Raw genomic sequence first — 26,587 nt, forward strand, 5'->3', positions numbered from 1 at the left:
CTTGTTCCCATCAGCTTCTCTTGGCCCACTTTACAAAAAATAAGTTTCCTAGATGTCCTAAGTGTTGCCATGAAGACAATGTTTTCCTCATGGCTGAAATTGTCCTTTGTGTACCTTGATCCCTTACCCTCAATCAGTACTCCATGTAAAACAAGAAAAAGGGCTACATTCAGACAGTGTGATAGTAATCTTTATGTATAATTGCCTGTTAAAGTACAAGCCACAGGCCAGATATTCCTAAATCCCACAGTCAATGTTATATAACACAATCAGATATGATTACCTGATAAAAATCTCAATCTATTTGAACTACAGTTCATTCAATCACTTTAGTCAACAAAATAACATCCCTGCCCTATCCTCTACTATTGTCACTTTCTGATAATGTTGTTTATTTTTCCTTCACTGTCACTACCAAAACATCAGATTCATCACATACGCCTGCTCATGTCACAGTAAAATCTCTGTAATAAATTAATACATTCATACTCAGGTATGCACAATCAGTAAAGTATGTTCATTTGATGTAATCACTAGTCAGTTTCACTGCTCATGTCATAAAATGCAACTTCAAAATAAAACTTTACAGTTATTAATACAGGTTATCATAACATGCAAAGCATATTTTTAAGTTCATTTTAAGTGAGTTTATAGCAATATTAAAATACGTTTTAAGGATATCTTAGGTTTACAGCAATCTGAAGTTTAACCCCTGCCCATCCAACATTGTGTGCAATACTTTAGCAACTCAAACAAATCCTTAAGTCATAAAAAGAAAAAAGGGGTGGAGCCAAGATGGCCAGCTGAGAGCAGTGAATTTTGAGAGGTCCATAAACTAGTACAATAATATAAGAAAATGTTATTATTTTCAAGTTTAAAACATCAGAAATCTATAGATAAACTACTAAACTATATAAATATCAGTTTTGGTGGAGATATGCAACAATTTCCCTGTCAAGTAACTGAATATAAACAACTCAAGGAATTGTCATCCAGATGCTGCTTTGAAAAAAGAACTGCAGTTGATGACATCTACTTTACAGAACTATCTCTGAAGATGGATGGCTTTAAAAATTACTTAGAAAACTTCATATTAAATTCCCCAAAACAGACTGATACTCTTAAGGAACTATTACAACAACACCATACAAAAATAACAAATATAGAGATTTCTCTAAATTACATTGAAGGGAAACTCAAAGAGGAAGAATTCCAAAAAGAATTTCTGCTTAAACAGAATACATGGCTGCTTAACAAAATAGATGCCTTAGAAAACATGGAAAGGAGAAACAACATAAGGATCTTTGGTCTTCCTGAAAACAGTGAAGAAGAAGACATTCTTCATTCCTAACAACACGGAGTCCTGAATTTTTGGACTTGGAAAGATGGACTTTCATTTGGAATTGAAAGGGCGCATGGATCACTGAGGAAACCTGCTTCTATCTCAACAAATACTCCACCTGGATCCATAGTTATAAAATGTCTTTCATTTCTGGACAAGGAACTAATAACAAAATCTGCTTGGAGAAAATCACCCTTAAAATACAATCAAAGCCTAATAAGGTTTGACAATGATTATTCTTCCAGAATACTAGAACAAAGGAAAAAAGTCTGGCCAGTAATAAAACTGTTGAAACAAATCAACATTAAACCACAACTGGCCTTTCCAGCCAAGATAAAAATACATTTTGCCAATGAGATCAGAACCTTTAATGACTTAGCTACTATATTCATCAAAAACAGCAACATAGTGTATATCCCAGAAGACATGGAATGGAAGGCCCTTACTCTTAAAAGACTAAAAGAAACATATCCTTGGGCTGATGCAGAAAGAAGAAACAAAAAACTGATTCCAAGATAGCTGTCCCAAAAAAATAACTCTTACAACTACATCTCTCAAAGTATCAACTGATATGGCACATCACTTGTCATCTGTTTTTATTTAAAAAAGGAGGGTTTTTTTAACAACTGAGAAACATAAATGATTTATTCAGAATGTTCAGAGTCCAATAATTATTCACAAACAAAGGTAGGTCAAGATGGGTTACTATTTACATTATATATAAGCCAAACAAAGCAACATATAATACACACATAGAAGTTTCTATTCCCCTACCTGAACTCAATGAATACTTATATTGTTCATTTTTTCATTAATTTTACTTATAATTTAAGTAATTAATTAATTAAGTCAACAAGGTACCATTTATCAGAGTTCAGACTCAAACGTAACACATTAATATCATATATAATAGCAGTAAGAGTATAGTATTTGAAAAAAAAATTGCTGTCATTGAGACTAATGACATCTTCAATTAAAGTAAGATTTATTAATGTCATTTATATCCTGCTTAAATAATAGTAGCAAGCTCTTAGTACAAATGTAGTCATTATTCTGTCTAAACATAGTTAATATCAATTATGGTAGGTATCACAGCTACAAGTGCTGTTTGATCAATCCTGATATGGTGTACGTGGATTATTTTTTTTGGGACAGCTATCTTGGAACCAGTGTCAGGAAACTAGTACAAATGTCATTATTATTCTGTCTAAACATAGTTAATATCAATTATGGCAAGTATCATAGCTTTGAGTGCTGTTTTATTAAGACTGGCATGGTGTGTGTGGAAGCAGCTGTGTTTACGTTGCATGTTGCCATTTTCTTCTCCAGGAAGGTGTGAGTTGCGGCTTGCGATAAAGGTTTACTGATGCTTGTGTATTAGGAAGAGACATTTGATGTTTTACCCTTGATCCTTGGGAAGGGGGTGGATAAACCCGTGATTTGGGATATTTTGGCAGAGAATAGTCTGTTTATACATCTGCTGAGTGAGAGTTGAGAATGCTGGAAGAATGTGTTATCTCTTGTTGTGACAGCTTTTTGGGAGTTTTTTTTTTTTGAGCTTTTTGCTCTCTGTTCTTTTCCTGGCTGCTGCCTCTCTGAAAGGGAGGGAATTTAGGCTTGAAGTTGCACTGAAGTGAAGCTTTGTTTCATGTGCATCGCGAGCCTCTGGTATGCAGTACACAGACACACTAAAAGAAACAGATGCGTCCAGGTTGCTATGGTAATGGAGAGAGAGTGATGATAATGCTTAACTGCTTTGAGGAGCCTCCAAGATGATTCTCGGCAATGAAGTTTTTGGTTAAAAAAAAATATATATATATATATATATATATATATATATATATATATATATATATATATATATATATATATATATAAAATAAAGGGGCTGTTTTAAACCACATACACACATGTTGATTGTCTCCCAACACTTTATTTAGCTCATTAAGTTGATTCTTGATAAAAAAAAACACAATTTTATATTTAAAATCTATTTTGGCCCAAATACATTAAGACTTACATAAGAGTGGAAGTCTGAGTTATTGTGAAAGACTAAGAGCACTTGGTCTTGTGCAGTTCCCTTTGCAGTGGTCTGGGAGGTGAGCTTGCTTGGACATGTTGGGCAAATGGGGATAGCTGATTCTAGGGTTGTTTGGGGTTGACAGGAAGTGCTAGAGAGTCATCAGATTTCCTTCATGGAAATATCTGTGGGAATGGAAGGTGTGTTGAGTGGTTCACTGGCAGAGTGGCCACTGCATGGAACAGGCTGTAAAATAGAAAAGGACAAATATTGGTTTGGATATTTTAAGAACAGCCTGGAAACACACCACATGAACTAGTGAATGGTATTCTGGCAAAACTAGATGGGCATTGTTGCCTGTGCTTCCTAATATGTGTGTATGTAAGGATGGAAATATACTAATAACAAATAAGAAACTAGAAGAGTCTCATAATTTAAAGTCTATGGACTGCATAAACATGCTTGGAACGAGCTAATAATAAAAATAGGCATTACAGCTTGTGGTCTCTCAAATAACTAAGCAACAGCCAAACAAACAAAAAAAACACACACACAATAATTATGTAATGTATGATTTTAGTAAATCTAGACATAAAATATATAATTGTCATATAAGATGAAGCAGTCTGCTGAATTTAGATATTAAAGACAGGATTTAATAGCATGGGCTTGTGTATAATAACACTACTGTCTTAACTTGTCATAAATGACATACTCTACATCGAACATCAATGGGAAGCATGATCATTTTCTTATATAAGTAAATATACATAACAAGTCATGTAATTGCTTTAACTTGAATTGTAGTTTTTGTAACCCATCTTGATCATATATAATACTTAAGCAGTTACCAAGGAAATTAATGTGTTATACATGACATCAAGCTGACAAAGTTGTTCAAGAGAAACAATAGAAGCCTGAACTTAAAATGTCACAGAATGTAACAATCATATTCTGAACAAATAGTATTAAATGGACAACCGGTAGTTTAATAACACGGGCTTGTGTATAATAGCACTATTGTTTTAACTTGTCATAAGTGACATACACTACACTGAACATCAAGGGGAAGCATGAAGATTTTTTCATATAAGTAAATGTGCATAACAAGTCATGTTATTGCTTTAACTTGAATTGTGGTTTTGTAACCCATCTTGACCATACATAATACTTAAGCTGTTACCAAGGTAACTAATGTTTTATACATGACATCAAACTGACAAAGTTGTTCAAGGGAAACAATAGAAGCCTGAACTAGGAATGTCACAGAATGTAACAATCACATTCTGAACAAATAGTATTAAATCTGACAATAATCACTCTGTTTAACCTTTGCTGATTATACAAAATTGAATGTTGCCATTTAAGTCTAAAAACTTTCAGTATATACCATAAAATAGTAGTTTATGAATATGGAAAGTGAACTTGCAATCATTAATCACAATTAGTGAATATGTTGTTTTTAACCTATAATTTCACTCATTTTATCATAAGAAATGACATATATGAAATGGGGAGAAGAGGGATGCTAAGTTAGCAACAAACAAAGTGATTACTTAAATGCTGGCAAACAATGAAATAGAACTTCTGATATACCCAGTAAAATACATTGTATTATAAACAGTAGGTATAAATATTATCACCATCTCTTTATATTAAGTAATAAGTTTTGAACGACTTCATCAATAAGGGTGCTATACCCTTTTACTGAGGTTTTATATATGCTACCTTCTACTTTACTATGATTGAATTGCTTGTCATCTATCTTTCATGAAAATATGAATTGCTTATACAATAAGTAGACATTTATTTTGTATTAAGATTATGTCTAATCTACAATAGTACTATATCTGTTCAAAATAATATAAATATTGCTTATTCTTATTACAAATATTCTCCATATGATAATTCAATTTATCAAGCTCAGATGTTCTGGATTGTCAAGGTATGAATGATAATCTGATGGACTTAGGTTTATCCATCAGATTAGGAATGTTTTTCATTCCATAGCTAGTGCAGATCTTAGTTTTGTTAACATTTATTAATTTAAAATTGTTATATTGCAAAAAGATTTTTAGTGTGCCTGACCAAAACCTTACTTTACTGGTAAACACTCAAAGTATAAAGCTGATAATTTCCTGTAAAAGCTCAAGCATATACTTCATAGTTTTCAGAGGAAAATGATTAATAGTCACAATAAAACAGAAAATATAATCTAAGATGGATTTAACTGTATAATCTTTAAATACCAATGGCTTAAACAATCCTAGCAAGAGATCAAATCTACTGAAATATTTAAAATGGAAAAAAGCACAAATTGTCTTCCTTCAAAAAACTCATTTCAAAACAAATGATAATTACAAATGGAATCCTAATGAATATATGATATTGGTGCAATACATTTATAAGAGAAAGACAAAAGTAGTAACAATTTTATGGAAAACAAATGTGATTAACCCAGAAATCATTTATAAGTATGAAGATAAAGAAGGTCTTATGGCATTAGTAATAGTTAAATATAATAACAGGGTGGGAGGTTGGCATACTGGTTAAAGTGTTTCCCTTATAAACACAAGATGCATGGTTTGATTCTGACATAGTGTAATTGGCTAGGCTTATAATAGCCCAAATGGGCAGTTAGCCTAGTAATAATCTATGAACCTATGGATATGGACCCTAGCCAATCTATACTGGTTCCCAGGCATTGGAACAGGAACTGTTAAAAAACACTTGGATTTCATTTCCAATAATTATAAAGGCAACTTAATATTAGGAGGAGATTTTAACTGTATATTTAATATTTATGAAGCTACAAATAAAAGACCACTGCGTACATCTGCTATATCAAAAGCTTTAAACAAGTGGGTAGAATCATTTCATCTTGTAGATACTTTCAAATTTAAAGAAGATAAACCTTTATTGTTTTCCCATCGAGATCACAGATTTGGTACCCAAACTAGAATAGATAAAATATTTGCTGCCCATGACTTACACTATAAAATCATTAATTTCACAATCACTCCCTGCCCCTTTTCAGACCACAATTCAATGATACTAAAACTTCAAAATGGGTACAAACCATTAATCTTTAACTCCAGAATTCCAGCATATATAACTAAAATTAAAGAGTTCAAACCCTGGTTATTATCTGAATTACAGTTCTTCTTAGATATTAATTATACCACATAGATAAATTAAATAATGATATGGGACTCATAAAAAGAAAAAAAAAAGAAAAAAAAAATAACATACATATTGGAATTTGCCCCCCCCCCCCAACCAAAAAAAGAAGATTTCTACTATACTACATGACAGATACTGATGTTAGGTACAAAAATACATTTTATCAAAAACATTATCAATGCAACTTATTAACTGTATATTTAAATTTTTCATGACATGAAAAGGAGAAGCACATATTTTCTTATAAGAAAACATAGCATGTGACAAAGTTCTTTTGGTTACACCAAACATGCCAGTAGTATCAGTAGCTGTTGTAATGACCAAGCTAGCAAAAACAGTTTGGTTTAGGTGATGTCACACCCTGCAGGGAATGGTTGCAACTCTGATTAATACATCCCTGACCACACATTCTTCATTCTTGTTCTGAGTCTTCAAAAGAGGGCAACTCCAGTGAAGGCATAAGGCTGTGCTCCTAGCTGGTCTGATAAAGAGACTTTGATCATGATTTATCTTTTCCGTGATTCATCTAGGAAAACAATGGATTTAGATGCAGAAGAGTCAGTGCAAGAAATAGTAGAAATAATTCAATAATCTGTCTATCCAAAAATGTACTTTCCTGTTCCTGGAGAAGATGAAGGTGTGTGTGAGACATAGCATTGGAAAAACATTGATATCTGGTAGGGATTAGGTGACCACCTGTCAACCCTGATAGTCACAGGTATGCAGAGTTGCAGAAGCTTAGGGTTGATTTGGTCAAGTGGGTAGGGTAGACGGGTTGTGGCAAGAAGGCCAGAGTTATTATATTTTTTATATATATATATATATATATATATATATATATATATATATATATATATATATATATATATATATTAATAAAAAGGTTAACACATTTGCATAAATAAAGGTATTTGCAAAGACAGATCTGTATACATAAACATCTTACTTGTACTGCTATCTTGAAATGCATAGGAAATCATGAGCATGTTGTGATCATACCTACATCTTTTGAACTAAGGGGAATATTACTAATGTGCTATCAGACAATAATAATAATAATGAATATAAATGCCAAATACGTGTATTAAAATAATCTGTATATGTAAGTCTGTAAATCATGTATTGTGTTACAGGTTTTAGCTATTGTGTCTGGATTTATAAAATTATGAAATAAATATTGTAATTACACATATCATTTATTACCTTTGCAAGAAAAGAGTTATATCAGATTAGATGAAGCCAGTTTTATGTAGGTCATAGAAATATAATTAAAATGGTTGCTTAACATAGCTGTTTGTTCAGAGGTATTTCTAACTGCATGTACAACATGGATGAAATCTCACACACCACACCATAGTTAAACTGCAGTTTGAGGGAGAGGGAGGTGGGTTCCTATGCCAAGTGAATTACCAACACCAACTTATCTCTAAATATGCTGTTTTAGCTCAATATTACCTATTAAATCAGACACATCTCTGCAGGAAAGGTAATGCAGACTTCCTTGAATTGCTACATTTCCCAAAGGGAATACTTATGCATTTTTTGCATTTAGTTTCAATCCCTGGCTTTGGCATTGATCATTTATCTGCATTAATCCTTTCTGCAGTATATTAGTATAATTCAGGGACTCTGTGATCACTCCCAATTTGCAGTCATGACTAAATTTGGTCAGACACAGGATATCCACATTTGCTTGGACTTCTAAGAAATAAATTCTGAACAGTAAACTGGCTACTCATCTGGTGACATAGGGGTGAATTCTCAATTGAGAAAGCTTTTCTATAATACCTGAGTAGGGGATTGTGTCAAATACCTTAGCTAGGTCAAGTTAAGCACCATGCACAGTCTTTCCCTTGTCCATGGCTTCAATGACCTTCTTGAAAAGGTCAACCAGGTTTAACAGTCATGATCTACCCTTAACAAATCTGAACTAGGTTGGGTCCAGAGCATAGCTCTTAACCTGGAAACATCACAAATCTGGACAAGGCCCATGAAAAATAGGTACAAATCTGTATGCTGATTAAAATCTAATTTGCATACATAATTACATAACCCCACCCACTCCAATGGAATTATGGGATACCGATTTTCAAACACAAACTGAAGAACAGACACACAAAATATGGCACCAGAGTCCCCCTGCAGCCATTCCAGTGTCCCATAACCTGGCTAGTTCACCCCATTTACCATAAACACTAATGTGTGCATACTGCTTTACTTCTGCAATGATTACTTGGATTTTATTTTTACATTTTGCAGCACATCAATGCATAAACACTAACAGACATCTGATATACAAAGCAATACTGTCTCACAATGAAAATAGACTTGGCATTAAAACTTCTCTGCCCTTGAAACTCACATTCATTGAAACAGCATTGAAACCCACACCACATCCAAAGAAAATGCATCTGGCCAGTGGTAGATAAAGATTACCTTTAGGCTGTTTTCAAATCATTGGCACCTTGCACACAAAACAAGAAACATACATGTGTTCTTTTCTTTGATACACATTTCTGACTGTATTAAGTTATATTCCTTGCATAATACAGTATATTTGTTAGACAGAGCACATTTTAAATTTATTGTTTGAATGAACAGGCTGCACTGTAGCAATGAAAGAAAATGCATGAACCAATAATGACAAAACTGCCCAATTCAGAATATTTCTATCATAAAAGTATACTTCCGCACCCAAACTATAAACAGAATGACAGCAGTGTAAGCCATAGGCATCTTGCACAGCTTCTCACACTTATTTTCAATTTCAGTTTGTTTTTTTTTTTGGGGGGGGGGGCAAAATGTCAAAAACCAGGGACACATTTTAAACATTGCTGGCATAATTTTGGAAAGTTGCTAGAATAAAATGTTGCATTACCAGCATGGATGTCACTCACAAGTCTTGAACCCTGAACCCTATGCATTACAGTCAGAACAACATACCCCTATGCTAAATCAACAGTTTCTTAAAAAATGGGAAGACTGAAACTTAATGGCTATCATTTTGTGAATTCAGTTCTCACTTCTCATCATAGCTCTCAACCTCTTAGCACAAAAAACCTGGACAAACTACAAAGCCAATAATGGGGGAATACAAATTCAGTTCTCATGTCTCACTCACCATAGCTGTGAACCGTTAACACAAAAAACCTGGACAAACAACAAAGTCAGTAATGGGGGAATACAAATTCTGTTCTCACTTCTCACCATAGTTCTCAACTGTTAGTACAAACAATCTGGACAAAGTTTAGAAATGGTGGTGGCAAGGGACTTTAGGCTCTTTTTACCCTGTACCAAAGGAATCCTGTTAAGGAAAGTGTAGTATTCAGTAGACCCTCTTAATCTGAGGAAATGTGAAAAAAGTCCACTAAATGCAATAAACATAAATGTGCTACAAACAATCTAAATAAGAAAACAAAGCAAGTCTAAGTCATCAGAAGTGATGACCAAAAAGTCAGCAAACTTTTTACAGAAGAACTCCCCTATGCACCTGCCATATAGAATGTATACATACTAATTCCATGCTTACACAACCACAGGGAAAGAAAGCATCTCTACAAACTGGTATTCACTAACAGTGCAGCTAATTTTTGACTACAGTGAGCAGTCCATGCTTCAATGTGCAAGTGTTTCAGCTCTGAAATCTTTTTCTCTTGGAACTTCAAGTCACACAAAATCATTAAAAGTAATTTCATACAAGTAGTGTGCTCCTCTGTTCAGATTATATATAAATAGTAACATCTTTTTAGGGGAAATGTTCAAAATATATTGAAACTGTCTGCAAACTGAAACTTGTGCTTTTAAAAATTATTATACAGTAATAACTAGTGACATGACTGAATGTATTAGATAGTGTACTGTAAAAACTTACTGCCTATTAGTGCTGTATTAACTTGCCATAGCAAGAAAACAGGAACTCAGGAAGTTACTTCCTCAAGTGGGAAGAGCATCACGGCTTAGATCAGGGGCTCTGCCTGAAGATTCAAGGATTCCTAGAACTAGATGGTCCATGAGAACATATGTCAGAGATGTGCCCTGAAGCAAGATCACTGGAAGATTTTTCTGTAGAGCAAAAGTTTAGACAAGGCCTCTAGCTATGAGCTATAACTTGTAGCTTTGTTTGTAGGAAGGGCTGTGCGAAACAAAACTGGTGGAGTTTTAACTCTAAGGAGAAAAAATGTGCATTTAATGTATTCTGCAAGTAGTGTAAATACCTAAACAACTAAATGTGTAAACCCAAAGTGGGCTACTTTTGTTTCGTATATAAATCTATTTTTTTTTTAAATCTCTGCCTGCCTGCATTGTGATTAAGAGAGTTATTCACATATTCAACCAAATGTTCTTTCTTTCTTCCTGGAGTTGGCTTGCGACTTTGGAAGTGGATATTTGTTCATTTCTGATCCACCACCATTTTACCTTGGTGTTTGTTTTTTTGTGGTTTACTTTGTTTCGACATGGTATTGTTAGAACCAATGGAAGGAAGCTCCAGCCTATTCACTTTGGAAATGGAGTGCCCTAGGCTGAGAACAGCATAATGAATGCACTTTCTTTGAACAATTCTGCTATGGCGGAGCTTATCAGACTAATTGGGTTACTTTCTAATGCCTTTGGACTAAGACATTCAAGTGGGGGAGCTGTTGTAATGACAGTAGCTCCAAAGAGAAGCCCCCAGTTTGACGATGGCTTGGAACCGAACATTGGACAAATTTCTAACCATGCTGTTAGCGAGAGGTGAATTCCAACACAGCAAAGTACTGTTTTAAATTCTGTAAATAGTTTGACACTCTGACAAAGGCAAACTGTAGTAAATGACAATGCGAAAGCCATTTCGTTCACACACACACACACACACACACACACACACACACACACACACACACACACACACACACAAATGCACCATTTGTTTCCTTACCTGATTCCCCCGAGTGCAACACAAAACGAGTATTTTATCCTGTCTTGCTGCCATTTATCCTGCTCAAACATAACGGGTGCTGCTGCTGCTGCCTACCATTACATTATCCATTCTTGCTGCTGCCGTTTACTGATTCCTGCTCTCATTTGCAGCCAGGCCAGCTGGAAATGATGACGTGAGCTCCTTGAGCTCAACTCCAACTAGCTGGTAACCCTGACGGAGCTGACGTCAAAACACAAATGATGACGTCAGCTCCAACAGTGTGATATTCAAAAAATTAAAAAAAAAACAAAGCCAAAAGATAGAAATGAAGGGGTGCCACTCAAGAATCATGGCACCCCTTCACTTGGACCCCAAAACTCAGTAAAAAATGAGTAATTTGGTATGGTTTGGAGGTGTGGTCCAGAGTCTGCAGATTACTTATGTCCTTATTGATAAGTTTCATAATGCTTCTTTCCATGGCCTAGCAGAGGAGACTAATCAGTCTTGTAGGTCTATAATTCCCTGGGTCAGCTGATGGTCCCCCTTTGTGCAGAGGGATGACTGTTGCTGTCCTCCATTATACCAAAACATAGCCTGTCTGGAGGCTGTGGTTAAACAGAGATCCAAGTGGGTCTTCTAGGCCATGCTTTAAGTTGTTTAAAAGCCAACTTGGGATGTTGTCTAATCCCACTGATGCCATGTTTTTGGCCTTAGACAGAGCAGATATGACCATTCTCTTATGATAACGGGCTGAGCAATGGTGGCAGGTATACATTGGGGGATGACTAGTGGGGAGGGGGGTGAAGTTTGAAGTTTGATCCAAATCAGTCAGCTAGGAGGCTGGTATGGGTGGTATCCACAACCTACTTAGCTGGGTATTTCCCTTAAGCTTTCAGATACAGTTGAAAAATGTTACAAAAAAAAAAGCCAAATGGCTCAAAAACAGGTCTATGCTAAATGTTCGAACATCCAAAATGTCGAACATTACATGGTCGAGACCAAATGTTCGACATTTGGATGTTCGAACATAAAAAAAAAAAAAAGAAAACACAGAAAAAAACACTTTAACGGTATAGGCAGGGGGGCAAGCCTCCAGCACCCCCCCGTACTTAAATATACCAACTTCGAGACTGCACTTCAGTGCAGAAAAGGGAAATTCTCCCTATCTGCACCGTGCGGTGCCATTGAAAGTCTATCTTTGAGGACTCAAAATTTCAAATGTTTGGTCTTGACCATGTAACGTTCGAAATTTTGAGTATTCGAAGATTTGACAGGTACCCTCAAAAACTTACTTTGACAGTGTTTAATGTTAAATAAACTTGTGTTTCACCCAAATACTGCCTTGGTGGCTTGTTTTTTTTTTTTATTTTTTATTACAGTTAAAAAATGCCTTGTGATTTTTCTTAGCAAAGGAGGCATTTTTGCTTTGTAATTTGCTTTGGAGGACTTGACAAAATCTCTAATTTGTTTGCTTAGACTAGTGAGAGATTTTTTCATCTGCTGAGCCAGTTCCTACTTATTTTTGTTTATTAGTTTCTTTCTTTTGTTGTATAGCCTGTTTATTCCAGGGGTCAACAAAGGTGACTTCTTTTACCAGTAAAATCTAGGTTCAATTTTGTGAGGTACAGTTGGTTCTGTACAACTGCTTAGGTGGCTATACAATGTGTTGGTGTACTCTTCTGCATAGGAGTTTGTGTTTTCTAGGTTTGGGGTATCTTATACTAGGCTAATGACCATTAGATGTCTTATAAGCATAGCCATGCAACCTTAATGTGACCCATGAATTTGATTTATATAGATGGCGATTTACTGACTGCCTCTGTCCATCAGAGACATAGGAGAAAGACCAGGGGTGAATTTCTGATTACCCATCCATTGCCTCAAGTTGTATTAAATAGGGATAAGGAGGAACTCTGTTTGACATGGATGGAGAGCCTATTCCAGAGAATCAGAATTCTCTGAGAAACATATCTGTCTCTCCAACATGTCCTATTTATGTTGCAAGCAAAATGTAAGTCTTTTAATCTAGTAGTTCTGATGCAGTTTGTTTTGTTGATGTGCAAAATAATCATCAAAACAAGATCCAGTGATGCTTGTTTGCCAGGAAAAGATCACCTCTCAGAAGTCTGTTTGATAGTGAGTAAAGAGACAGGGCTTTGAGGAGATCAGTGTAGGACATTGCATTTACTCCCTATATGCTTTTTATAAGGAACCTTTGTAAACATTCCATCTGCTGCAAGTGTCTGGTCATGTACATACTATGATGGGTATGATGAGGGCTGAGTATAGTGGTATGATGACCTCTCTAGACCTAGATGCCATGCCTTGCTTGTAATTTGAGCAGCATAGAAGGATTTTCTTACTAGCTTGGACACATTTTGGTTGAAGGCTAGGTTATTCTTTACATCACTTTTCAGATCTCTGATTAGTTAAACAACTTTTAATGGTGGATTTTGATAACATAGTTAGCCAAGGTCATAGACTTAACAAAAGGTGCTATAATTCATTTCTTGGTACTGTCTTTTAAGCAATAGCTTTGGCACCATATATTTGACTGCATTAAACCTTCTTGAAGAGTGTTCTCATCTTGCTGGGATTCATTGACTGCTCCCGGTTTTCAATTATTTGAGAACCTGGTTATTTAAAGGCTTTTGACATTGGCTTTGACACCTGAGAAGTAGATGCCAAAGAGTGGACAAGAACAAAGCCCTAAGGGATTCCACTGGTGACCAGCCTCTTTGTGGAGGTGGCCTCACTAATTCTAATCCCATGTCCTATCAGTGAGCCAGCTTGCTATTCAGCATGTTATAAAAGGGTTTATTCCTAGTCCTTTAAGATTGTTTACAATGCCTGAGTGGGATATTGCATCAAATGCTTTAGCCAGATCATGGTAGGCAGTATGCACCATTCTCACCTTATCCATTGCCTTAGTGATCTTTTCAAAGAAGTCCACCTGAGTCAGTAAGCATGACCTTCCTTTAACAAAGCAAGATGGGATGGATCCAGTGTCTGGAGGTCTCCTTTTGATAATTTCCATGATAATTCTTTGCAAATAAGACAAGTCAGACTAACAGGTCTGTACTTTCCAGGATCTGTTGAAGGTCCTCTTTTATGAAGGGAGGTGACTGCCACAGTCTTTCATTCATGTGGCACAAAGTTTGTTTTAAGACTATAGTCAAATAATAACTCTAGAGTCCTGATAAGTCATATTTTACACTATACAGGCGGCATCCTCGGATGTTATTGGGGCCTACTGAAGCCATGTTCTTAGCTTTAATAAGTCTAGATAGGGCATGTTCCTTAGTTATAGTTGGGTCGGTTATGTTTGTAGGTATTTTTGAGGGGATGGTTGGAGCTGAGATGTGGATAAAGTCAGAACTGAATTTGTCTGCTAACAGGTTTACTATATCACCAGTATTAGTAAATGTAGCACCATTAACCACCAGTTCAACACAGTGTTGTGTACTGCCCTTGAGGTTTCTGATATAGCTATAGAAGGCCTTATGTTTCTCTTTCACCTGGACAATAGTGTAGGATATAATGTTTTTGTGAGATAATTTACTGTTACTGTTATGTCCTTTTTGGCATTCCCAGATCTATTTTGTTTTATTTATTTATTTATTTATTTATTTATTTATGTATGCATGTACTTTATTACAGAATAGCCCTGTTAGACAAATAAACTGTAGCAGAAACTCTCCAGATATGAGCATCTGTACCTTAGCCATCTGGAAGTGGTGTCTTTAATAAACTCAATAAAGGTGAAGTAAAATTCACAGTTTTGTCCAAATAGCAGTTTAGAATTACAGATGATGTTAGCTTACATGTGTCATAGAGGCATAAAGCTCCAACTATTGTCCAGGTGACCCAAGTTTGCATAACAGTAAAGGTTCCTGATTGCAGCAGCAGGGAGGATGAGCATACCCATCCCTGGGGGGGGGGGGGTTGGTTAGGGAGACATGTACATTTGGCACACACTCTTGTGGTTAATATCCTCGATGGAGACTGGTGAAACAGCCATGTAATGTTACCTGAGGGTGGGTGGGGCATTCTGCTGACATCACCCCTTGTGCAAGGATTGGGTGGTTCAACAATGATGCCCACTGAACTCTACACAATCAAGGTATTATTGGGCATGAAGAGGTAAGGGAGAACCATCCCCCCACCAGGAGTATTGATTGACACAGTGATTGAGGAAAGACACTGAAAGCAGTTGATGGTTAAATATAAGGGAACCAAAAGTAGTTCAAAAAGTGAGGTGTAGAAGTTGTCTATGAGTAATTTTGAAAGAGAATTAGCCATAGAGTTCAGAAAGCATTCTTAAACTTTAATCATAATATACTATATATCTATCTAGCTAGACACACACACACACACACACACACACACACACACACACACACACACACACACACACACACACACACACACACACACACACACACACACACACACACACACAATAAGCTTAATAACCATGGTGTTAATGCACTTAATAGTATAGAGTGTGAATGCAGTTATCAGTATAGCTGTATTTATATGTGGATTTCCCTTATTTGCCATCCAAGAAAAAAATGCTTCTTTTTATTTTTGAGCCAGGCCAGGCACACAGGTGTGGGGCACAATTATTCATTCGTAGAGTGAGGAAATAACATTAATTTTCTTTTTAACTTACACCTTTGACCTTTTTTCCATACTGCCAGCCATTAACTTTATTCAATAGTATTTAAAATGGCCAGTGTTTCTTTGCCGTGCAAAATCATGTGTGCTTTCCATAAAACAGATGTTCAAGTAAGTTAGATTTTTAATGTATTAAATAATACATGACTCACAACCACAAGATAAGAAGAAAAACAGTTTAAGATGAACCTGCCTGAGTGCCTGCAATGATCGTAATATTCAGATAATCAAAGAAAACTATATGATCAAAATTGTAATGGTAAGAATGTCTGAGTCAGAGATAAGGTAAATCTGTATAGAGGGGCACCTAATTAGCAACTAATTAAGATGTCTCTGAATCAAATACTGGACTCTCTGAGGTACAGAGCTTGCACATGCACACACACACACACACACACACACACACACACACACACACACACACACACACACACACACACACATACACAGCTGTCAACCCATCCATAAGGATGAATGGGTGCTTGCTGTCTTTTTCTGTTGTAAGTTTTTTCTCCCACATGAAAACATAACTCAGTAGAGTGGGTCTCTGAATTATTATACCCTGTTATAATAATAGAGTACTACTAGGCTAGCTAGCCTTGTGAGACATTTTAAGCCTAGCCAAATATACCATGTGAGAATCAAACATTGCATCTTGTGTATGTAAGGTAAATACCTTAACCATTATGCCAATGTTATTGTAGGGCAGATTTCATTTCCTGGAGGGAGTATTTGGCTCATTTGTTCTGGTTTGTCCACCAGACTGTCATATTTGCATACAGCTTCATTGTACAGGCCAGTCTTCTCTCTCTCTCGCTATCTCTGCTTCAGCCAGTGCCAATCTGAAACCATAGTAGCAAAGCAATCTCTTCTATGAATCTCTCAGGCTTAGCTCAATACAGAAGCCATCAGTGAAAGCATATGCATCACAGAAAGCCTTCCTGCATCCCTGGGTAGGATTGTTAACATAAGAGTTAGTGCTTTTAATATTTGCAGATAGTAGCAAAATGAAAACAATATGAGGTCAAAACATTTATTTGTACTGCACTGATAGCCGATGAAAGCAAAGTAAAATATCTTAGTTTATTTGTACTTTCACTTTAGTAATGTATGGGCAGAATGCATTGATTTTCATCACTTTATTTTTTATTAAAAACAGAATGCTTCTCAGGTTGCCAACAAAGGAAGATTGAGAAAAAAATAGCACAGTCCTGGAGCAGATATCTCACAGTAAGTACTTGCTGTATTTCAAATAAAAAAAATGTATTTAATTCTTGTAATACTGTCACATCTGTCAGCAATTCTTTTTGCTTTTCTTAATTTACATGTGTGGCATCTGCTTCTATAAAGAACATATTTGAAATTTGCATAGCACTTTGGCAGAAAACATCCAGAAAGCACACAGCAGAATGAGAAACTCAAAGACCCCCAAATGATGTAGTTATGCTGCTTTCTACATACCTTCATTGTCAAGAACTGTGAAGTTTGAATTCACTGTAGCAAGACTGAAAAAGTATTTTTGCCCCCCAGGGGGATCGTCTTTGTCCACAGCACTGACAGTTTGAATGAGCTAGAAAGACACAAAGAAATGTTGCAGATCATTTCATTAGCTTTCATCACTTCTGACAGTTTAATGATAGATCATAAATAAGAAAAAAATCTACCTGCCCAGGTCTTGCATTTTCACAAACAAACGTGTCATAGAAGATGGAAAACTCTGGAGCATTATCATTAACATCCAGAACTCTAATGTAAACAGGAATCCGACTACTCTGATTAGGCTTATCTGTCAATCCAAAAAGTACACAAAAAATAACTCAGGTGTGAATGACCCATTCAGAATCTAGTAACTTTATATTAATAGGAAAAAAAATCTCATGGTCAAAAAAAGGCATTTGTTTTTTTATTTGGTTGGATAAAGTTTAAAAGACACATATATAAAGACACACACACACACACACACACACACACACACACACACACACACACACACACACACACACATGCGCACACAACCATGCAGACACACACACACACACACACACACACACACACACACACACACACACACACACACACACACATACACACACAACAATTTCAGTAGTTAATATCACAGGAAAACAGCAAGCAAACACAGACATTAACATCATGATGCATTTAAGTACAGGACTCCCAAATTGTATGGCCAAGTACCAAATTTGCCATTAGCAATGTCTGTGTAGCAGAAGTAAATGCATATTTTATTGAGTCTAAATAATACAAAATTAGCATACACTCATTTACACTGACATTTATTGAGGGTATAATGTGATTAATGCTGCCTGTGCCTCTTGCCACTGATGTCTGGGTGCAAATCCATTAAAATGACACTCGATTTTCTACTAAAATATGTCTAGTAGGATCTGTTCTAATTAAACCTCCTTAGTCTGCTACCTCTCTGCCACCTAGTGCTGCAGTGTTTGTGCCACTACTCACCAGCATTGACTATAACAATAATTTATGATATTAAATTAATTGGAACTGTCCTTATGTGACAAAGAGAAAATCTAGCACTGTATAACATATAATCCAAACATTTCCACTGAACATTCCAAAAATGACCACAGACACAACCAAGATTTTTTTTTCACTTGTGTTAACTTGGTTGATATCTTTGGTGTGTTCGGTAGAATTTTTTTTGATTATTGATTGTTATTTTTGCACTTGCAGTTTCAACTTTTGATTTTGAGCATTTACTGTGTAACATATCATTAAAATGAGAACAAACAAAACAAACCAATAAAATACAGACAATGTCCAAAGGTGGGAAATCCGAAAGTCAAAAATAAAGAAATAAAAAACAAATCCACCTTTTAAGAGCAGAAAAAGCCAACTCCAGAAAGGAAGCCACTCCACAATTGGTTCAGGAACACCACCAGCGATTTTACAGATTTAAGCTTTTAATTTACAGGTAGCTTTCATCATAAAGAACATAGACTTCATCAGGATAAAAAAGCAGTCACCAAAGCGTACTTATATAGGGGTAGGCTAACTGAACAATTAACCTAACAAAGCAATTAAGAACATTTCTTTTTAAGTGGAGAATCTTACATAGAAAGCCTGCCAGAATAAAGTGTTACTTTAATACTGCCTTTTTAAAATTTTTAATGATTAGGTAATTTGTATTTAAATGAATGTATATATGTCGACTAGGTACCCAGAGGTTTAAGATATTTTAAATGTCCAAATGCGGTCTTTCCAGCCAGAAAATGTCACCAAGATTTACTTGAACTGTTCAAGGAGAAAGGATTTGAACTACTGACTCTTATAGTGCAGAATAATAAATAGATTACTGATGCTTTAATGGTTGAAGTGGATGATTTACATAAGATAAAAAATTATTTGTTTTTTTCTGTTTATGTTGCTGAGTATGATAATGTGCTTTTGAGAGTTGATTCCCATGTGAATAAAATTAAAGTTAGGATAAGAAATTTCAAGAGAGAAGCTACAACACCAGATGGGAGAAACTCTCCCTATTAAGAATAAAAACTATAAGATCTGTTTGCAGGACTTTAACAATATAGATAATAACCCACAGGAAAATGAGTCAGGTCCTAATATGTCCTCTAATGAAGAGGTCTTCAGAGGTGATGAAAATGACAATGCTAATTCTGATGCAGCTGATACTTTAGAATCCTCACCCCCAGGCAATCAGAGAGACTCGCAAGCAAAACTCATCCCCATCAAGGGAACAACACAAGTTACTTGAATTTGAAACAGGGAGGTTACAAGAGGAGGGGTCAGACCAGGAGGGGGATAGCAATGAACAGGGGTCATTGGAGGCAGCAAGATCATTGGGGCTGGGTTATCTTACTGAAATCATTAGGATTAACAATTTCACTATATATAATTATAGTATTTGTCAAATGGTTTGTTTGAGAAGGGTTTTATTTTTGTTCCTACCCTGAGGTACAATTTGGCTGATTCTGTAATCAAATTCATGCTATTTTTAAGAAAATGTAATTTTGCTATTCAGTTTAATGATTGCTCTTGTGATGTTTATGGAAATAATGATAGGTTAAAAAGGAAATGTTTAGCTATGCCTACACTGAACCCTATTGTTTAGTTTTTTTTTTAAATACCTGTGAATATGGTATTTACCAGCAGTACACTTCAGGTAACGTGAAGCCAAAGAAATATAATTTAAGGAGAGATGAATACCAGTTACTGGAGGAGATTAAAAGGCAAGGGAAGGGGGTTGTTTTATTTGACAACCTAACCTATTCAGGTGAAATATTAAAAATTTTAAATGAAACACATTCTTATATTTCAGCCTCTATCAATGAGGTAAATTTTTCCTATTTTAAAATTGACCAATATCTGGAAGATAGCTATTGCAACATGTTATGGACCTTGATGCATACAATTTCTTAAAAAAAATCTTGTCCAATAACAGTCATTTTTGGAATCCCAAAAATACACAAGAGCTTAATTTATCCTCCTATTATGCCAGTTGTATCAGCAGCAGGTTCTAAAACTTATCAATTTGCAGTAATGGTAGACAGGACTTTAAAACTTGTAGAGGACCTAAATACCCATATGATTCAGGATTCATGGGATTTCCTGGGAAGATTAAAGCCTGACTGTTGGGACAATGATATTATTGTCCTAACTGTTGACCTTATAGACCTATTTTAGAATATCCCCCAAGATACAGAGCTAGAATTATTTTATGAGGCATTACTTGAATTTGATTTTGTGACAACAGGGCAAACTAAGCTACCGGGGGACAGTATGGAAATAATACTGGAGAACAATTATATTTGGTTTGAAGGTGAGATTTTCAAATATATAAAGGTAGTAGCTATAGGATTGGCATACACCCCCATTTTTGTGAATTTGGTTATAGTCTCCTGGGAAAGGTGCTAAGTGTTTACATCTGAATATCAAAAATTCATAAAATTGTATTTAAGATTCCTGGATGATATATTTATTCTGTGGTCAGGGGAAATTGTGGATTTCCCAAAGTTTATCAAGTACATCAAGTAGTCTACACCTTTACTAAAGTTCACCCACCAAACAGAGATAAATCAAATTAATTACTTAAATATTACAATTATAAAATATTCTACAGGATTTTCATCTAATGTTTTTAGGAAATCTATATTCTTCAATAGCTGTCTGCATTACAACAGTGCCCACCCTTTTATTCAAAAGAAAAGTCTAGTTAAAGGCCAATTTGTAAGATTGGCACATATTTATTTATTTATTTGCCATTTGTTAACCGGATAGCCCATCTGAGCAGAAGCCCTTTTTCAGTGGAGGCCCAGGGGGAAAAGCTCCACAGTGCAAGTAAGCAAGAAAAATTAAAAAAAAAATTGAAGTTGAATACAATATGCAATAAAACAGTTACACAAATGTAGATAAATCTCCACAGTACAATACAGTAAGAGTCATTATAACATTGAAGAAAAAGCATAGAAATATGCAATAATACATTTGAATGAATTTACATAACACATTGGGTTATCTTCAGAGGGTTATTGTACAATACAGACCAGATGTTAAGTGAGTTATGTTAGTAGGAAAGGGAGGAATAGAGACGATAGTGGTAGAGAAAGGGGTGGATTCATGTGGGATAATTACAGAGGCAAATCCATGTGCTATGAAGATACCTTTTGAGAGTTTTCCTACATTCATGGATGTGGGAAATGTTTCTAAGGGTGATAGGGAGCTTGTTCCATGCAAGAGCAGAGAAGTAGTTGTAGAAATTCTGTCCAATATATGTTTTATGTTTGTGAATTTGAAAGAGACATTGGTCAGAGCTTCTGAGGGATTGAGGGGGCTTTTAGTAGAAGACAAGTCTAGGACAAGAGGAGGGCTTATTTAAAATAGCATAGATAATGATAAGTTGGGTAAATAAGAGTTGGTTAGGAAACTCTAGCCAGCTGAGTGTCTGGAGAGTGAAACAGTGGTGTGATCTTGAGTACAGATTGGCTGCAAATGTAGCAACTTTATTGTAGGTGGTTTAAAGATTGGAAAGTAGTGAGGACTGTAAGTTGTTTAAAATCTGAGAGTTGTTAAATAGGTTGGGAAGAAGGTAAGCTTGGGCTAATGAGATCCTGGAGCTGATGTGAGGAACCTTTTATTTCTATAGAGTAAATCAAGCTTTTGGTGGGTTTTGTTGATGCAGTTAACCACAAGAAGGTCAAATTTTAGTTGAACGTCCACCATTACTCCAAGCAGTTTACTGTGGGATTCAATTATGATCATAGTGTTGTTGAGGGAAGAGATGGTGAATGTGGATTTAAGATGGTAAAGAGATTTTGGGAGGAAGAGAAGAAATTTTGTCTTTTTAGGATTTAGTATGAGTTGGGTATTAGTAAGCCATGTTTCATTGAGGTTGAACGTTGTTTGTGTTAAGGTCATTGGGTTATCAGCAATAGAAATGATTGTGGAGTCATCTGGGTCCTGTATGAGGGAAGTTGGTTAGTAAAAATGTTAAAAAGGAGTGGGCCTTAAATAGAGCCTTGAGAGACACCCGTTTTGATAGGGAGAAAAGGAGAAAGAGCAGAGAGCCATTTTACAGATTGTAGCCTTTTTGTGAGGTAGCTATTGAAACAGTAGATAGTTGCTGATGAGAGGTTAAGTTGAGAGAGTTTGGAGAAGAGGATGGGGTGAGAGGCAGTGTCAAAGGCTTTGAAGAGATCTAAAAAGATGCAGGACACTAGTTTATCATTATCCCTAGGTAGAGAGATGGCGTTAGTAAAGGAAATAAGTGCAGTAGTGGTGCTGTGGTGAGGACGGAAGCCATGTTGAGTATCAGTAATTAGGTTTTTTGTGAGTAAGGAAAGCTGAGCTTTGTTTGTAAACACAGTGCTCAAGAATTTTGGAGAGGAGAGAGAGTATGGAAAAAGGTCAATAATTAGACAGCTTAATATAATTTCCACCTTTGTGGATTGGTATAGTGTGGAACTTTTTCCAGTGGGCAGGAATGGTCGATTCTCTAATGGAGCAGTTTATGAGGATAGAGACAGGATATGCTATGGAGTCAGCAGCAGCTTTTATGAAGAGAGGGGGCAGGCTGTCAGCTGAAGGGGAACATGGTTTAAGTTTGATAAGATGTTTTTTTGATGTAGCTAGTTGGAATGGGTTTTAGTGAGAAAGGACTGTTTGGCAGTTGGGGGATGGTAGGGGGTGTGGGGCTGGTTGGGTGGACAGTTTGCATAAGTTTGTTGATGGTATCTATGAAGAATGAATTGAAAATTTAAGCAGTTTCTAGGGGTGTGTTACTGGAGTAGGGGATGGGAGTTGAATGATAACCTGGGTGAAGAATTTTGTTGACAGTATTCCAAACTTTTTTAGGGTTTCTGGGTTCAGTATCTTGGGTGAGAGGTAATAGTTCTTTTTTATCAGAGTGTATTTGTTTTTTGGTCAAATTTCAGAATTTCCTATATTGTTGTTAGAGTGTGTGGGAGATTTGGTCTTTATCTAGAGTTTCCAGACACAATCTATGTTATGGATAAGAGACAGAATAGAGCTGGAGAGCCAAGGGGAACAATATGATTTGACTCTGACAGTTCTGGGAGGGGCAAGGGAGTTCAGAATGTTTATAAATATGGAGTTGAATTGATGGACAGCTTCAGCTAGAGGTAGGGAAGACAGGAAAGACCAGTCAATAGCAGAAACAGAATTACTGAATGTGTTCAGGTTGAAGTTGATTAGCATTCGACACTCTATAAATTTTTGAGGTCTAGAGAGGTGGGAAAAGAATCTTTGGACACATATAAGGGAGTGGTCACTGACTGAATCTGGTAGGGAAGTCAGGATATGGTCATATAGTCATATGGTCTTGGTAAGAAAATTATTTCATATGGAGATAGCCAAATTAGAAAATATTTTCATTGAAAGAAAATACCCCAATATCCCTGGTAAGCTCTATCACTGATGAGATCTCAAAATGGTGGCGTAAGAGATATTGCCCTCTTTTGGGGATAGGCCTTGACATCCCTGGTACTGTAAAATGTTAATTCAGACAATGACAAAATACCGGGCATCATTGACCACCCACATAAAGAATTTGACCAGAAAGACCAGGCAACTAACTATTCAAGAGCCCTTACCTTACAGTATAATAAAAGATCCAACATTTTAAAATATATTGTAAGGAAGTATTGGTGCATTCTGAATGCTGATTATAGGCTGAAAATCATAGTAGGGCCAAGGGCAACTTTTATATATGAAAGAGCTAGCAACATCAAAAATATTGTTGAAATGAAAAACTCACATTTATAGGTGAAAAGCAGAAAAAGTACAGAAAGATGTTGGAGCTTTAGTCAATGTAGACACAACTTAATGTGTCAACAAGTTCAACTTAACAGTAGTTTAGTAGTAGTTTAAAATCAGTTGTCTATGCACAAGATGGAAACTCTCTACTGAAGGGGACAATATATTCAGCCATTTGGCTAGCTTTTTATGTTGGGAAAACAGAGATGCACCTAAGAAAAATGTGTTTAAAAGCATAACTGTGACATTCTAAAATGTAACCAAATGAACACCTTATACAGGAATTCAGTTGTATGCATGGGTTTCAAACACTTTTTAGTTATCATTTTGGAAAAAGTAACACATAATCCTGGAGGGTGGGGTCCACGGAAGGACTACATCAAACTGACATAATTGCTTTGGCAACTAAGGCTAGATTCAACACGCTCCTCAGGTATCAATGAATGTACTTCCATAGCTCCTGTATTGAAGCAAAGAGCTAATAAACTATGACTTCATTTGAGCAGTTCAAGTTGTATGTAAATAATATTCAATAGAATACATTTATTTGTTAGATGTTTTCTGATACATCTCTCTCTCTCTTATATATATATATATATATATATATATATATATATAAAGAGAGAGAGAGATAGATATATTCATTTGGATTTTTTCTAACACTATTTAAAAACATTGATTTATATATATTTTATTGTTTATTCAATGTATTATTTACTTGCACAGGATTTAAAAGGACAGTATTAAAATATTTTTTTATTCTGGTAGGCTTTCTATATAAGATTCTCCTTTTAGAAAGAAGTGTTCTTAATTGCTTAATTAGATTAATTATTCAATTAATGTACCTCTATATAAGTACACTTTGGTGATTGTTTTTTATTCTGAAGAAGTCTGTGTTCTTTATAGGGAAAAAGCTATTTGTGAATTAAAAACTAAAATCAATATAATTGCTAGTGGTGATCCTGAACCAGTTGTGGAGTGGCTTCCTTCCTGGAGTTGGCTTTTGCCCCTCTTAAAAGATGGATTTTTTTTCATTCGAATTAGAAAATTTCATTTTGATTCATATTTTGAAAGATAAAGGAGAAAATGAACACATTACACATTACTGAAATAAGTTGCCTATACTAGCTTTATATCACTTTGAAACTGTGACCACCTCAGGCACAAGTATTGACATTCCTTGATGTGCAGTACTCTTGGAATTAAATTCAGGGAGTTCAAAGGAGGTGCACAATCCCCACTAGGATGTGTATGTGTGAAAAGATTGAGAGGTCAGTCAATATAGAAAAAAATATATTCTATGTATGTTGTTAATGTTTTTTTTTTTTCAGAACAAAGGTTTTAGTCATCTATTAAGCCTTTCATTTCACACATTTATTACTACCAGTTAAAAAACAAAGGATTCAAGGGTATATGTGCTGAAACACGTGTTCACACATGTGTGTGTGATTACCATAATGTTGACTTGCATAACAGCTAGACAACATCACTAAAAATTTAAATGAACAAACTCCCAGAATGGCATATTTTGCCTCCAGGAAACTAATCACTTGGCCACCATGTTGATCTTTGCCCTTTTCTCCAAAAGAGAGAGAATTGTTATGTTTAGTTAGGGTTGTGTGGGGGGGGCTAACCCCCCACATGGTGGGTTTGTGTGGTGATGCACCCCACTTTGGTGAGTTTAATTTGTTTCAGTTTGTGTTTTACTTATAGGTGGCCAAGTGGTTAGTTTCCTGGAGGTGAAATACACTGTTTATTTATTTTATTTTTATATTATTTGCAGTTGGTTTACCAGGATAGTCCATTGGGCCAAAATGAACCCATTTTCAATGGAGTCCTGGGGAGAAAAGCTCCAAAACAATCTAGGTTACAGTAGGTTATTAATGATAATTATACAAAGATTAAGATTCTGGGAGTTCATTCATTTAACTTTTCAGCGATGTTGTCTCACTGTTATGAGAGTCGACATTATGGTATTTTATTGTTTTGACATAGATCCATATATATATATATATATATATATATATATATATATATATATATATATATATATATATATATATATATATATATATATATATATATATATGTATATATATATATATATATATATATATATATATATATATGTATATGTGTGTGTGTGTGTGTGTGTGTGTGTGTGTGGTGGATGAGAGTTGTTGACCACAACTGTTAG

General features: G+C 35.5%; 1 protein-coding gene across 1 annotated transcript in view; it reads right to left on the reverse strand.

The window, feature by feature from the left end:
- The window catches only part of LOC122796665 (cadherin-10-like), a 2,154,436-nt gene that overhangs the window by 236,247 nt on the left and 1,891,602 nt on the right, over positions 1–26,587 (reverse strand). Inside the window, exons 11-12 of the mRNA XM_044065325.1 lie at positions 17,787–17,908; positions 17,584–17,692 (exon numbers count right to left, since the gene is read on the reverse strand). Coding sequence (XP_043921260.1) covers positions 17,584–17,692; positions 17,787–17,908 — 231 coding nt within the window. The remainder of the gene's footprint in view (positions 1–17,583; positions 17,693–17,786; positions 17,909–26,587) is intronic.

This window comes from Protopterus annectens, chromosome 3.part0 (genome assembly GCF_019279795.1).
Source record: "Protopterus annectens isolate FY-2018-M chromosome 3.part0, PAN1.0, whole genome shotgun sequence".
Classification (NCBI taxonomy): domain Eukaryota; kingdom Metazoa; phylum Chordata; order Ceratodontiformes; family Protopteridae; genus Protopterus; species Protopterus annectens.